This window comes from Hyperolius riggenbachi, chromosome 8 (assembly GCF_040937935.1).
Source record: "Hyperolius riggenbachi isolate aHypRig1 chromosome 8, aHypRig1.pri, whole genome shotgun sequence".
Lineage (NCBI taxonomy): Eukaryota > Metazoa > Chordata > Amphibia > Anura > Hyperoliidae > Hyperolius > Hyperolius riggenbachi.
This window is the reverse complement of record NC_090653.1, coordinates 197,723,098-197,736,543: the sequence shown is the minus strand read 5'-3', so window position 1 is coordinate 197,736,543 and position 13,446 is coordinate 197,723,098. Positions and strand designations below refer to the sequence as shown.

Sequence of the window (13,446 nt, the reverse complement as noted above, 5' to 3'; positions counted from 1 at the left end):
GTTTATCGTTTAAAACCCCGCGCCCTTTTTTCCCAGCGCCCCTTTGTAACGTACGCGTTTGTGGAACCTGGTGTGCTCGAAGACTGGGTTTCATGACTCCCCCGAGGTTAATATACTTTCAATCACTGCATCTTTAGCATTTAATGCAGAGTTCATATTTTATATATATAGCGTGGAGTATAGAACTGTATTAGCTTGGCCTATATTTAATGTTGAGTCTCTGGCAACCAGAAAGCACACTTATCCTGCATCACGGGTTGCGTAGTGGTTAGCTCTCTCGCCTTGCAGCGCTGAGTCCCTGGTTTGAATCCCAGCCAGGGCACTATCTGCAAAGAGTTTGTATGTTCTCTCAGTGTCTGCGTGGGTTTCCTCCGGGCACTCTGGTTTCCTCCCACATTCCAAAAACATACAGATAAGTTAATTGGCTCCCCCTAAAAATTGGCCCTAGACTACAGTACTTACACTAAATATATAGACATATGGCAATGGTAGGGATTCGATTGTGAGCTCCTTTGAGGGACAGTTAGTGACAAGACAATATATATAAACACTGTACAGCGCTGCGTAATATGTCGGCGCTATATAAATACTAAATAATAATAATAATCATCCGATCCCGGTAAGTCCTGGAAAACCAAGACTCTATTGTTCCTAGGTTTTTAATCTTTTATTTTATAACATATACATAGAAACTCCGACCAAGAATTGAACTTTATCCCAATCAGTAGATGATACCCCCTTTTATTATTATTATTATTATTATTATTATTATTTAGTATGTATATAGTGCCAACATCTTACGCAGCGCTGTACAGTATATATATATTGTCTTGTCACTAACTGTCCCTCAAAGGAGCTCACAATCTAATCCCTACTATTATCATATGTCTACGTTTGTATTATGTAGTGTAAGTACTGTAGTCTAGGGCCCATTTTAGGGTGAGCCAATTAACTTATCTGTATGTTTTTGGTATGTGGGAGGAAACCGGAGTACTCGGAGGAAACCCACGCAGACACAGGGAGAACATACAAACTCCTTGCAGATAGTGCCCCGGCTGGGATTCGAACCGGGGAGGGACCCAGTGCTGCAAGGCGAGAGAGCTAACCACTATGCCACCGTGCATGAGAAATCTATTCCTATTCACAAACAGACCATCAGGGGGCGCTGTATGGCTGATATTGTGGTGAGACCCCTCCCACAAAGAAATTCTGAGTACGTACTCTTGGCAGTTTCCTGCCTGTGAACCCTGTTGCATTGTGGGAAATAGCTGTTTACAGCTGTTTCCAACTGCCAAAACAGCAAGCAGCTACATCACTTGCCAGCAGTAAAAATGTCACCATGTGATAAATAAAATAGAAAAATAAAATAGAAAAAAAACGAGAGCCCAATATGGTGTAGTATGTTAAAGACAATTGGTAAGTGGTTTAGTGAGAGAATTTATACTCACAAACATGGGTTACCATTCAGGCAACCACTCAATAGGCAGGTGAGGAGATTAGACCTGTCCTCACTCAGGATTAAGAAGTCGCTCTCTGTAGCAAAGAAACAAGAAAGGGGGTAGCACTCCCCTCCATCAGGAGTGGACACAGAGTATTTGTATGTAGAACAGATGCGCCAGCAGGATAAAAGTCAATAACATTTTTAAAAATTGCTTGGAGGAAGTGATGGGCTTGCCTCCCAAAAGCAGACACCAGATCCTGTCTTCATATAAATCAATACATTTATCATACGGCACCCCAAAAACAGTGCAACGCATTTCGCAGGCCCAGCCCGCTTCATCAGGCACAAAACAAAATTTCGGCAATAGCAGGTGTAGCGCCTCAGGGAGTTCCGTCAGAACGGAACGGAAACACCAAATTCCGTCCGGAATAACGGAATTCTTAATTCCATGGAATCCAGCGACCATCCCTACTCCTGTCTTTGTATTCACCCAAATTGATGGCACAGCAAGCAAGAAGGATCAGATGCACCATTATTTGACTTGGAGGTAGGGGAGGGAGGGGCGAAGCTTTTACATTTTTGCTCCACTGTGCAGTCTGCAGAGAAAACTTAGCTCCGTTCTAGTCCGCCTCCCCCCCTTCCACAGTCACAGACTGAACATCCCATTCCCAGACTCTGGTGACTTCCTTTGAAGTTCCTGCCTCAGGCTGCCTGGCTTCCTCTCCTCTGGCCAGTCTTGGTGGCTCACTCACACGGGGCGTGTGGCGTTACAGATGGATGTCACACAGGTAAATAAAAAAAAGCACTATACGTGAGTACCTGGGGACATATGTCTCCCCATCCCTCTCCTAGCTACGTGCTTGCCTTAATAGCAGGAATCTTACAGACAATATAAATGTTGTTTATGTGCCAATAACTGTATACATTAAAAAAGACTGACCGGAAATTTGGGAGCCTGGTGAAGCAGCTAGTAGAATATCAGTAATTTTCCCAGTATTCTACTATCCTCAATCCCCATCCCCATTGTAAACGAATTCTCACATTAACCCTCCCCTATCAACGGCCAACACTAATTCACCCCACCTACTCCTTACTAGGCATGGCCAAACATTGTGATTTCTCAAATGATCCTCAAATTGTACAGTGAAAATTTGTAAACTGGAAACTTAACATTTGAGGGCTTATGCTGATCTGCGTAATACCCCTCTTCCCATTGCCTACTCTCTCTTTGATGTTTTACCGATTGCCACAAAATGAGATAATATTTGTCATTAATCTAAGAAAAGTGTAGATCTTTACCATAGGTATTGCTTATTTCTCAGTGACATTAGAGTATAATTAAGCTCTAAATTATAGCCTTTTAATTTGGCTTATGAGCTAATTTTTTCAAGCTTAAAGTAAACCTAAAATGAGAGGAATATGGGGGGTGCCATCTTCATTCTCTTATGAACAGTTGCCTAGCTGTTATACTGAGCATTTGGCTCTGAGTCACACACCTGCAACAAGCATGCAGCCAATGGAGTCTGACCAGAGTCAAAGCATCTGATCTGCATGCTCATTCTGGACCAATCATTGAGATAGAGTATCAGCACAGGAGTCAGGCAATCTGCATTGTTTATTAGAGAATGAAGATGCCAGCTCGTGTATTCCCCTTACTTCAGGTTCCCTTTAACAATTATCTAATAGTAAGCTATTAAATATACAGTATACTTTATTTATCTTACTGATGAGTTTTCTTCTCTTTTTCTTTTGCACCTTTATCCTGTTTATCTTTTGTAGCATTTTCTTCAGTGGGTTGCACTTCAGGCCCACGAAACCGATCAAGAAAAGAATCCGGTCTTTGTTCCTGATCATGAAGGCTCCTATGAGCCCATTCTCGAAGCACCACTACTAAACGTACTATCCTAAAGAAAAAAAAGGTTAGATATGAATTGTAGTCATGCAAAACATTTTTAGAAATTTGTCAAATATTATGGTAGAACAAATTAATAAGATTGTAAGCAGTAGGCACTGTCTCTGACATAGGAGATCAGGTTTGAATCCTGGCTGAAGCCAATACCTATTTGGTAAGGAGTCCTTGGGGAGACTCCCTAATATTACAGGGTGGCCTATTGGGTGTGCCCTTGCTGCAGCTCTCAAGCAACTTTTAATTATATTATTACTGTATTATTAATAATATATATGCTTCTTTTTAAGTATATTAAGTAAAAACATTGTAATTATGCAAATAACATAACTTTCACATGCACCATATCTGACAAACCCAAACAGTATCTTGGAGATCAGATACTCATCTTATTTCCTTTTAACATTCCAAGGTCCAGAGTACATGTGAATTTCTGCAACTGCCTATTGCCAGTTATGGTATAACTAGACCTTAGGTCCATTACAATAACAGGCACTAGGCTTCTGCCACTACACCGCTCACAACCCGTCTCCCCTCCCGCCCCTGTCGCCACAGCCACAACGGCCCCAGGTCAGCACGCATGTGCGCGCACGGATGCGGCGCGCAACGCGGGCGCACACGCCCACACACACCACCCGCACACACGCACTGCGCGTGCACACGTCCACCCCCTGCCCCCATCCTCCTGTACTGCCCAATGTTCGCTCGCGTGCCACGCATGCACACTGGCCAAAGGCACGGACACATGGGCAGAGGAGGACCAGGGACACAGGGGTTTTATTATAGAGGAAGCTCGAGGTTGGGGGTGCATTGTTTCAGATGTTGCACACACATGACTGAAGTGTGCTGCATGATTCTGTGCAAGCATAGCATGTGTTCTTGTACACTGGGATGCTGCTTGCTAGCAATGCTCAGGTACATAAGGCCTCCTCCTGGCAGCACTGACAGTCTTCTCAGCTCTAGTACTGCTTCCATTTATGTTGATAAGGTTTCTGTGTGTCCCTTTCTCCTGATCTCCTGCTCCAGTTAATGACCAGGCTGTCCGGCAAGTCTTGATTTTCTGCTTCTGTTGTGATCTGTCTTTCCTGAGTTGTCTTGATTTCTTGCTAATTGCAAATCTTAGCTTGTATTCTCATTTCTGTGTTTTTGCCACTTTCCTCACCTCTGCAACCTTACCTGTTCCGAGCCAGCTGCAAAATAATGTTTTTGTTTTTAGAGTGAGATGAAACTGGTGATTGAAAACTTGTGTACCTATTACTAGGTACAAGAGAATTAATGTGCAACATTTTCCCTCCCACCTCAATGCAAAATCGTAATTGATTTCATCTGTAATTGTAAGCATGCCTAATTTTGCGTAATTGTCACATAATTTTCATGTAATTTTGTGCCGACTAGTGGGACAAGCATCCTTAAATTTACCTCCAAGGCTCCCCATTGGTCTATTAACTGACCAATGGGGAGCCCTGGAGGAAAATGTAAAAATGCTAAAGCTCTAGCTATACATAGTGTGGCTAGAGCTCTGTGTCTCTCTGCATCCTCTGCCACTCCTGCTCTCCCTGTGTTTTCATTTCATTTAACCCTTTATGGAAATGGGTAAAGGGTACTTTGTACCCTATACACATTTCTCCTGGGGAGGGGTGGGCATCTGGGAGTCCCCTTCTTAAAGGGGACTCCCAGATGCCACCATGAACCATCCCCGGGGCATCGTCGGCCCCTACCACCACCTGGGGCACCGTAGGTGGGGAAGAGCTCCTTGTCCATACCATGGACCATGCGGGCTCGTATAGCTTAGGGTGCGAAGCCCCACGCGACCGGGGCTCCGCATTCTGGCTATCCCAGCCTGCATGGGGGACAAGGGGTTAAGGGTTGGGAGGGGGGACCCCACATCATTTTTTCCCACACTCTGAACATGTATTAAAAAGTTAACGCATTATCTGTCATTTTAGCGCAGTGACACTTTTTTCTTCTAACTTTAAAATCGATTTTCTCAAAAACTATAAGGTCTTTTTTTCCTCTTGTTCCCAGTGCCCTCCTTAACATACCCTGCAAATATGGTGTTTCTAGCACGTAAAAATATAAGGGAAGATGACGAGAGCCCAGTATAGTGTAGTATGTACTGTGAATTGGGAATGAAAGGTTATACTCACAAACATGGGTTACCATCCAGGTAACCATTATGAAGGCAGGGGAAGAGATTAGACCTGTCCTCACTCAGGATTAAGAAGTCGCTCTCTGTAGATCGGGAAAAGAAGGAATTCCCCTCCACCAGGGGTGGAACAACAGCAATGGTAGTACAGAGGCGCCAAAAGAGTAAAAACAGTATTTCTTTAAAATAAATAAAATGAAGTAAGTAGCGGTGGACTTACCCCTCCAAAGCAGACACAAAAATGCCGTTTTAGGCAAAAAACAATTTATTTACATACTCCGAACAAGGTGCAACGCGTTTTGCGGGTATATCCTACTTCCTCAGGCAATAAATAGGAGCATATAACCAATGTGGTCCGGTACTGTTTTTACTCTTTTGGAACCTCTGTTCTACCATTTCTAGCACGTAAGGGGGCTTTGCTATTAACCGCTAAAGTCGGCGGCCGGTGAAACATTTCCTATAACATTTTCAAAAACTATAAGGTCTTTTTGAATGTTTTGCTTTTTGGCTTTACTATTAACCGCTAAAGTTGGCGACCGTTCATGCCCCCATAACTACAGCTTCCATAACTAATGGGACCATTATCTCTCACTAACTAGTGCCTTTGTTATATCCATGCACTCTCCTTTCCATCCCCACATACAGTGGGGTGGAGTAGGGTAGGATGGTACTAAAATAGCAATCTGCTCTAAAATTATTGCTATCAGTTCAGCTTTCTCATGTCTTTATAACTGATTCTATATCAGGGACAGACATGAGTGCACCATCTATGGCCACTGCAAGTGTACACATGGCTACAGAGTGGCTGGATAGTGTGTTCTGCCTTTAACATAGGAGACCAGGGTTCGAATCCTGGCTAGGATTAGTACCTATTCAGTAAGAAGTCCTTGGGCAAGACTTCCTAACACTGCAGGGTGGCTCCTTGAGCGTGCTCTTAGTGGCTGCAGCTCTTGAGTGCTTTGGGTCCAACAGGAAAAAAACGCTATACAAATGTTAGGATTATTATTATTACATTTACGCTGCAATCTTCTGTTGCAGGTAGTGATGAGCAGACATTTTTCATGGTCGTAATTTTGCATTGAAATTCGCAATTATGATGCAAAATCGTAACGCTAAATTTCTGGAAAAATCTTGATTAATTTTATCTGTCGTCATTTTTGCAATACTTTTCACAAAATTTTGTGCTGACTTTAGCGGTTTGGCGACAATAGCCCCCATGCGTGCTATTGTCATCAACTGCTATATATGTTAAGGAGAATAGTGGGTACAAGTCACAACATTTTTTTTGCAAAAAGACCTTGTAGTTTTGTAAAAAATCACTTTTAAAGAAAACTTTGTTTAACTTTGCTAAGGTAGAAATAGCCGAGCTTGATTGTATCCACTCTACTGCGCAGGCGCGAATCCTTTGCGCCTGCGCAGTAGAGCAGATCAATCAGGCTTTGCAATTTCCGCCTTAGCCCAAATTACGAGCTCCTACTGTGCCTGCACATGATCGTGGTAGGTAAATATTACTGTGCATGCACGTGATCGTGGTAGGTAAATATTACTGTGCATGCACGTGATCGTGGTAGGTAAATATTACTGTGCATGCACGTGATCGTGGTAGGTAAATATTACTGTGCATGCACGTGATCGTGGTAGGTAAATATTACTGTGCATGCACGTGATCGTGGTAGGTAAATAGTATTGTGCCTGCGTAGTAATTGTCAGGCTTTGTCAGCATCGGTTCTAGACTTTTTGTTGCCTGAGGCAAACTTGTGAAGATGTGCCCCCCACACCCCCTTCCTTATTTTGAATGATCACACAGCACCTGACGACTTGCACGGCACTTGCACGTTATACAGTAGCTGCAGTGCGAGTTTTGTTACATATTGCTATTATGCCATGTAATATTTCGGCTTCGTTTAATGTTTCCAGTCAGCAAGGGAACATATGCAGTAGCATGAGGCATGACATGCTGCAGCTCAACACAATAACACACTGGCTGGCTAGCTGCGAGTCTGACAAATAAACTGCTCCCCCTCAGCCAATTGGCAGTCCTCCATTCCTCCTTACTCAGGACAGCAGAGCCACCTCCTCCCTTCTGTTGTGCAAGTCAAATGAAACACTGCTGCTATCCTGTCTCCCTCTTCCTCACTTACTGTCAGACTCCTCACACAGTACAATAAGCTGCTTTTTGCCAATGATGACCTCTTCACCTTGCTCCCTCTCCCCTCAATTCTCCTCCTACTATGACCGCATGCTGTAAGTGTAACCACACAGTGCAAACATGCTGCCCCTGTAATCTCTGCGCCAGATGCAAATGTTTCACGTTGCTTCATGAGAGAACCGGGCCTGGGCACTGTCAAGGAAGTTTTGGGGGAGTCAGCGCTGCATTCCCCGAGGCTACAGAGGATGGAGAAACCTCAGTGAGACCCTGAGGCTTCCCTCTCCCAAGGTAAGTTTCTCCCTGAGGGAGATTTTTTTGTTACTAGTTCTCCCTAAAAATGCAAAGGAAAAATGATTTTTAAACTTATTTTTCTGAGTTAAAAAAAATTTTTTTTGCATCTTTAAAACCATTTTTTTGAAAAACTACAAGATCTTTTTGAAAAATTCTTTTTTTTTTTTGGACTTGTACCCACTATTATCCTAGCAATTGTGGTGAGCTTGTATGGGGGCTTTGCTATCAACCGGTAAAGTTGGCACGACATTACGTGAAATTATGAATGACTATGCAAAAGCAATTGCATTTACACATCATAATTATATATTGGCGTTATAACTAATTACAATCATCACTAGTTGCAGGCAGGCGGGTAGACATTGAGCCAGTGAGCACAGAAAAAAATACTCTACAGCCCAGGCAGAAACGGAGAAATGTATATGTGTGATCTAAAAAAAACACCTTGATTTATTTTTGAGTGTACATCGTAATATTCATTAGCTCTATAAATCATACAGTTTATGATCAATTTACCTTGATAGAGCACCTCTCCCTTTAAAAGACGTCTGTGATACCCCATCTGCATTGTCTTGGGAAACAACCCTTTGCAGCTCTGATGATGTGTCATCACACACAGATATAGCCCTTGTAGAGAACAAACATAAAATTGTGTATATAATCTGCTTGTCTACATAACGTATTGCAGGTATATGTGCTTGTCAACATAACGTATTGCAGGCATTTGTTTTGATTTTATTTGCTCTAAAACAGTGTTCACAGGTTATTAGGCTTGAACAATTTTAATGATGCATCATTTTTATTCATAAAGTAGAGAAGTGGTAAGATCTTTGTCAGGCGTGCATTATGTTCTTTTCTTCCAGTGTGGGATTATCATCATGTGTTTATATGATACTGACACCTTCCGTAATGCTTTACAGAATACATTTTCATTTCATCACCAGTCTCCTCAGAGGCAGTGGTGTATCTAGAGAGGTGCAGCACCATAGGCGCCATGTCTGCCACTCTGCTGTGCCTCCATGCCTGCCCCCTGCTCCCTCGCGCTGCACCACAATACTGGGGGATGCCTCTCACTACCTATACTAGGGGGATATTTATACTGGGGGACACCTCTCATTACCTTTACTGGGGGGTGTGGACCTCTTACCACCTATACTGGGGGAGCATCTCTCACTACCTGTACTGGGGGAGGACTATTTATACAGGAGGACATCTCTCACTACCTCACTACCTGTATTGAGGAGGGGGGTTACTTATACTAGGATACCTCTATCACTACTTATACTGGGGGGGGGGGGTAATTATACTGGGGACACCTGTCACTACCTTTACTGGAGGGGTTACTTATACTGGGAGACACCTCTTACTACCTATACTGAGGGGACACTTCCCACCACCTATACTGGGGGGATACTTATACTGGGGACACCTCTCATTCCCTATGCTAAAGGGAGCTATTTCTACTTGGGAGACACCTCTAACTGGGAGAGCGAACCAAACTGGGGTGCTAGATACATTGGGTGGACTTCCTCTGGCTACCTATACTAGGATACTACCTCTGGGTACTTATACTGGGGGGCTAACTCAGTGCTTGCCATAGATGCTATATTACCCAGATACGCCCCTGCTCAGAGCAGCACAAAATCTAATACTTACCATGCCCATAGTCTAATGTACCTCACATATTTACATAGTTCGTTTTTTTGAATAAAAAGACATCCATCCATCAAGTTCAACGAAAAAAAATAAAGATTATACAACACTGTACTGTACCTACACATATTCCAAATGATCCAGAGGAAAGTAAAAGAAAACCCTAACAAAGCTTATGTCATTTAGCCTTGAAAGTGAAAAAAAAAAGTTGTCTCGACTCCACATAAAATCCCTGGATCAATACTGCTGAGAATTACCTAGTAATTATAGCTATTGATGTTCTTCAGCGCAAGTAAAGAACCCAATCCCTTTTTATATGCATATATAGAATTTGCCATATCCATTCATCTGCCAAGGTTTAGTATTATTTTCATACGTTAATCAAGTCTTTTTTCAAAGCTAGATACGCCCAGTTTGCCTAACCTTTCTTGGTAAATGAGACCTTGGGTATCCTGAATAATGTAGTATATTCTACTATATCTCATTCCATTGCCTCTTTAACCCTTAGACTGTCGCAAACTATAGATGTTCTGTGTTTTTGCAACCGTATGCCACAGATGTGTGAAGGCATTCTAATGCAAAATTACTGCCGCCTACAGCAGACATTTATAGACGTTTTTGTTTCCCCATATGCCTTTACCAGAGTCTTATCAGAATAGCATACTGAGCGCTACGAACGTATGCCTGCTAATTGGCAATGACGACAGCTCCACTCATCCTGCCCTGAGCCCCTGCAGGTCCAATCACAAAGGACATTATCCCTGCACTTTAACCACTTGAGGACTGCGGTGTTAACCCCTCCTGGTGACCAGACCATTTTTACTTAATTGGGCCACTGCAGCTTTAAGGCAAAGCTGCAGGGCCGCACAACACAGTGATTCCCCCCTCATTTTCTCCCCACCAACAGAGCTCTCTGTTGGTGGGGTCTGATCGCCCCACATTGTTTTTTTATATATATATATATATATAAATATTTATGTCTTTTATTTTTAAATAAATTGTACTATTTTTTTTTTTACTTTACCCTCCCTTCCTCACTCTCCCCTGCCGGCCAATCACGCGATCGGCTGTCATAGGCTTCTGCCTATGAGAGCCGATCGCTCTCTTGTCCCCCAGGGGGACAGCCGTGTCACACGGCTTTCCCCAGTACAGCGCTGCTGCAGATCGCAGCGCTGTACAAAGTAATTAGACAGCGGAACCGCCGTCTAACAGTCTCGCTACTCGGAGACTGAAGGCGGGACGGAGCTCCGCCCCCCAAGAAGGAGATGCACGCGATCTCCTGCTAGCCCCATAGAAGGCCGTTCACGCCAATGGGCGTGGAGCGGTCCTGGGGCTGCCGCACTGCTCACGCCAATTGGCGTGAAGCAGTCGGCAAGTAGTTAATTGGCCCAATAGGCTGCCTGTGACTTGACAGGAAACTTGACACGCAGCCTGTTGGGCCAATCAAAGTGCGGGGATAATGTCCTTTAAAGTGATTGGACCTGCAGGGGCTCAGGGCAGGACGAGTGGAGCTCTCGTCATTGCCAATTAGCAGACATAAGTTCGTAGCGCTCGCTATGCTACTCTGATAAGGCACGCTAACTCTGGTAAGCCATGTTAACTCCGATAAGCCATGTTAACTCCGATAAGGTATATTAACTCTGATAAGGCATGTTAACTCTGATAAGACACGCTATTTGTTATAGTGAATCAACCCCAATGCCTAGTACACACCATGCAATTTCACATCAAATAGACGGGTTTGATTGATTACTTCCGACAGGTTCAATCTGATTTCTGATCGTTTTTCTGATTGATTTTGTATAAAAGTGATTGGAAAATCGATCAAAATAAAATGATCATAAATCAGATTGCACCTGTCGGAAATAATAGATTCAACCCATCTATTTAACTAAATTGCATGGTATGTATCAAGCATAAGCGTTGATGAGATTCTTTACATTTCAAAAAGTGGACGGCTAGGTAACATGGTGACAAATTGCTGTATACCCTTGCAAATCATATACAAGCTTCTGCATGTGACATTACTTTTGTATTATTGTGATCCAGTTCTGTATCATGCCTGAAGAAGAAACTGAAAGTTTCAAAAGCTTGAAAATAAATCTTGTACAAGTCATTAAAGGTATCACCTAAACAACGTTTGTTGTTATGTCTTCGGATTCTCTCCATGACTAATGCTGTTCCACACACAACTGGCAAATCTTGTTGAAGTGATCAGTATATGACCAATGGAAAGATAATGCAAAGTCTACAGGAGGTCCTCTAGTCCAGGAGCCCTGATGCAGTTTCAAATTCTGAATTACATGTTGCAATAGAGATGGGCTGTATATCAAATTTCCGGTTCGCTAATTTAGAATTTGAATCTCCACAAACATTTGCGAATAGGAGAATCCATCAAATCTCCATAGACTTCAATGGGCAGGTGAATTTGAAAACCTACAAAGACGAGTCTGGCTGTTGCAAATCAAGTGCCCAATTGGCAGGTTCTTTCACCGCTGAATCTCTGCAAAACGTGTCATGGCCATGTAAGAACGCCTGAAATGGCCATGCACCTTCCTGGACTGCTTGAGGACCTCCTGTAAGTGTTATGATAACTTCTGCAGCATGTACTGCTGGCTGCAGTTTTACTGTAGACAATCAGTTTTTGATTTCTTTGCGTGCATTTGCTCGCATAGTTTTGCCTGCGCTCACACTGAGCGTTGATTCCATCTGCAGTCGCTCTGAGGTTGATGACGGTTTAAGATGCGTTTGTGAAAGCAAACATTGTCTTTTGCAATGGTGCTGCAATCCCTTTCAGGCAGGCTGCATATCATTGTCTGCCCTTTCCTGCTGTCAGCCTGTGATTGATTATCATTCACCCCCCCCCCCCTTTCCTAGATCTCGTGTGGACTGCACTGACTCCTGTGAAGGGGTCAGTGAGTCCTTGTAGTCCTGATCCTGTTTATCAGTATTTGTTACTTTGCTGGTCTTGCATCATATATTGGTTCATCGCCGGTATATACGCATACTAGCGCGTTTGTTATTTTCCTTTTATTCGTGTTACGTTAATACATCAGTGTCGCTGATATATACGTACTTGAACTGTTTATATCCTGTGTTCAGTCAGTCAGTTTCCAGCACGTTTCGGTAGGTTGCGCTTAGCGTGATCACCCGTGCTTAGTTAGTTCAGTCCTGTTCCTGTTACCTTGCGTGGATTGCACTCACTTCTGTGTAGAAGTAGCGAATCCTTCCTAGTCCTGTTCCTGTTACCTTGCGTGGATTGTGCTCGCTTCTGTGTAGAAGTAGCGAATCCTTCCTAGTCCTGTTCCTTGTATTGCTCCAGTTCCTAGCTAGTGTTCCTTGCTTATGTTATATATCGGTTCATCGCCGATATATACATGTTAGTCAGTCGTTTGTAGTTTCATTGATAGCTGTAATCGTAATACGCTAGGAAATCATACCTATTGTATATTTGTGTGTATTGCGTCTGCCTGCCTTGACTCTGCTATTTCCTGACTATTCTGTCCTGTCCTTGTGAGGCATGCCATCGCTGCAATCGCATTGGCTGCCTCATTCCAGTCTGTCTTGTTATGCTTGCTGTCACTAAAGCAGTGACTAGTTAAGCAAGCGTTCATTCTGTCTACCTGTCCTGATCTTCTGAGTTGTGGTTAATGCTCTCAGCGCTACCTTGCGCTGAGCCACTAAAGTGAAAGTATTGTTTGTGGCTGTTCGGATCTACGCCTGCTCTGTGCGCCACATCTCCTATTGGAGTTAGTCCTCTCCTCTACTAAACTGGGGATATCCTGGTTCCTTGTGCTTGTGGGTGTGTGTGTGTCCTTCACGTCAGGATCCGCATTATGTGCTGACTGTGGAGAATATAC

The 13,446-nt window shown here is 43.3% G+C and overlaps 1 protein-coding gene across 1 annotated transcript in view; it reads right to left on the bottom strand.

Moving 5' to 3' along the window:
- The window catches only part of CNGA2 (cyclic nucleotide gated channel subunit alpha 2), a 117,283-nt gene that overhangs the window by 43,182 nt on the left and 60,655 nt on the right, over positions 1-13,446 (bottom strand). The window contains exons 2-3 of the mRNA XM_068248085.1: positions 8,450-8,560; positions 3,166-3,345 (exon numbers count right to left, since the gene is read on the bottom strand). Of these exons, the coding sequence (XP_068104186.1) occupies positions 3,166-3,345; positions 8,450-8,560 (291 nt within the window). The remainder of the gene's footprint in view (positions 1-3,165; positions 3,346-8,449; positions 8,561-13,446) is intronic.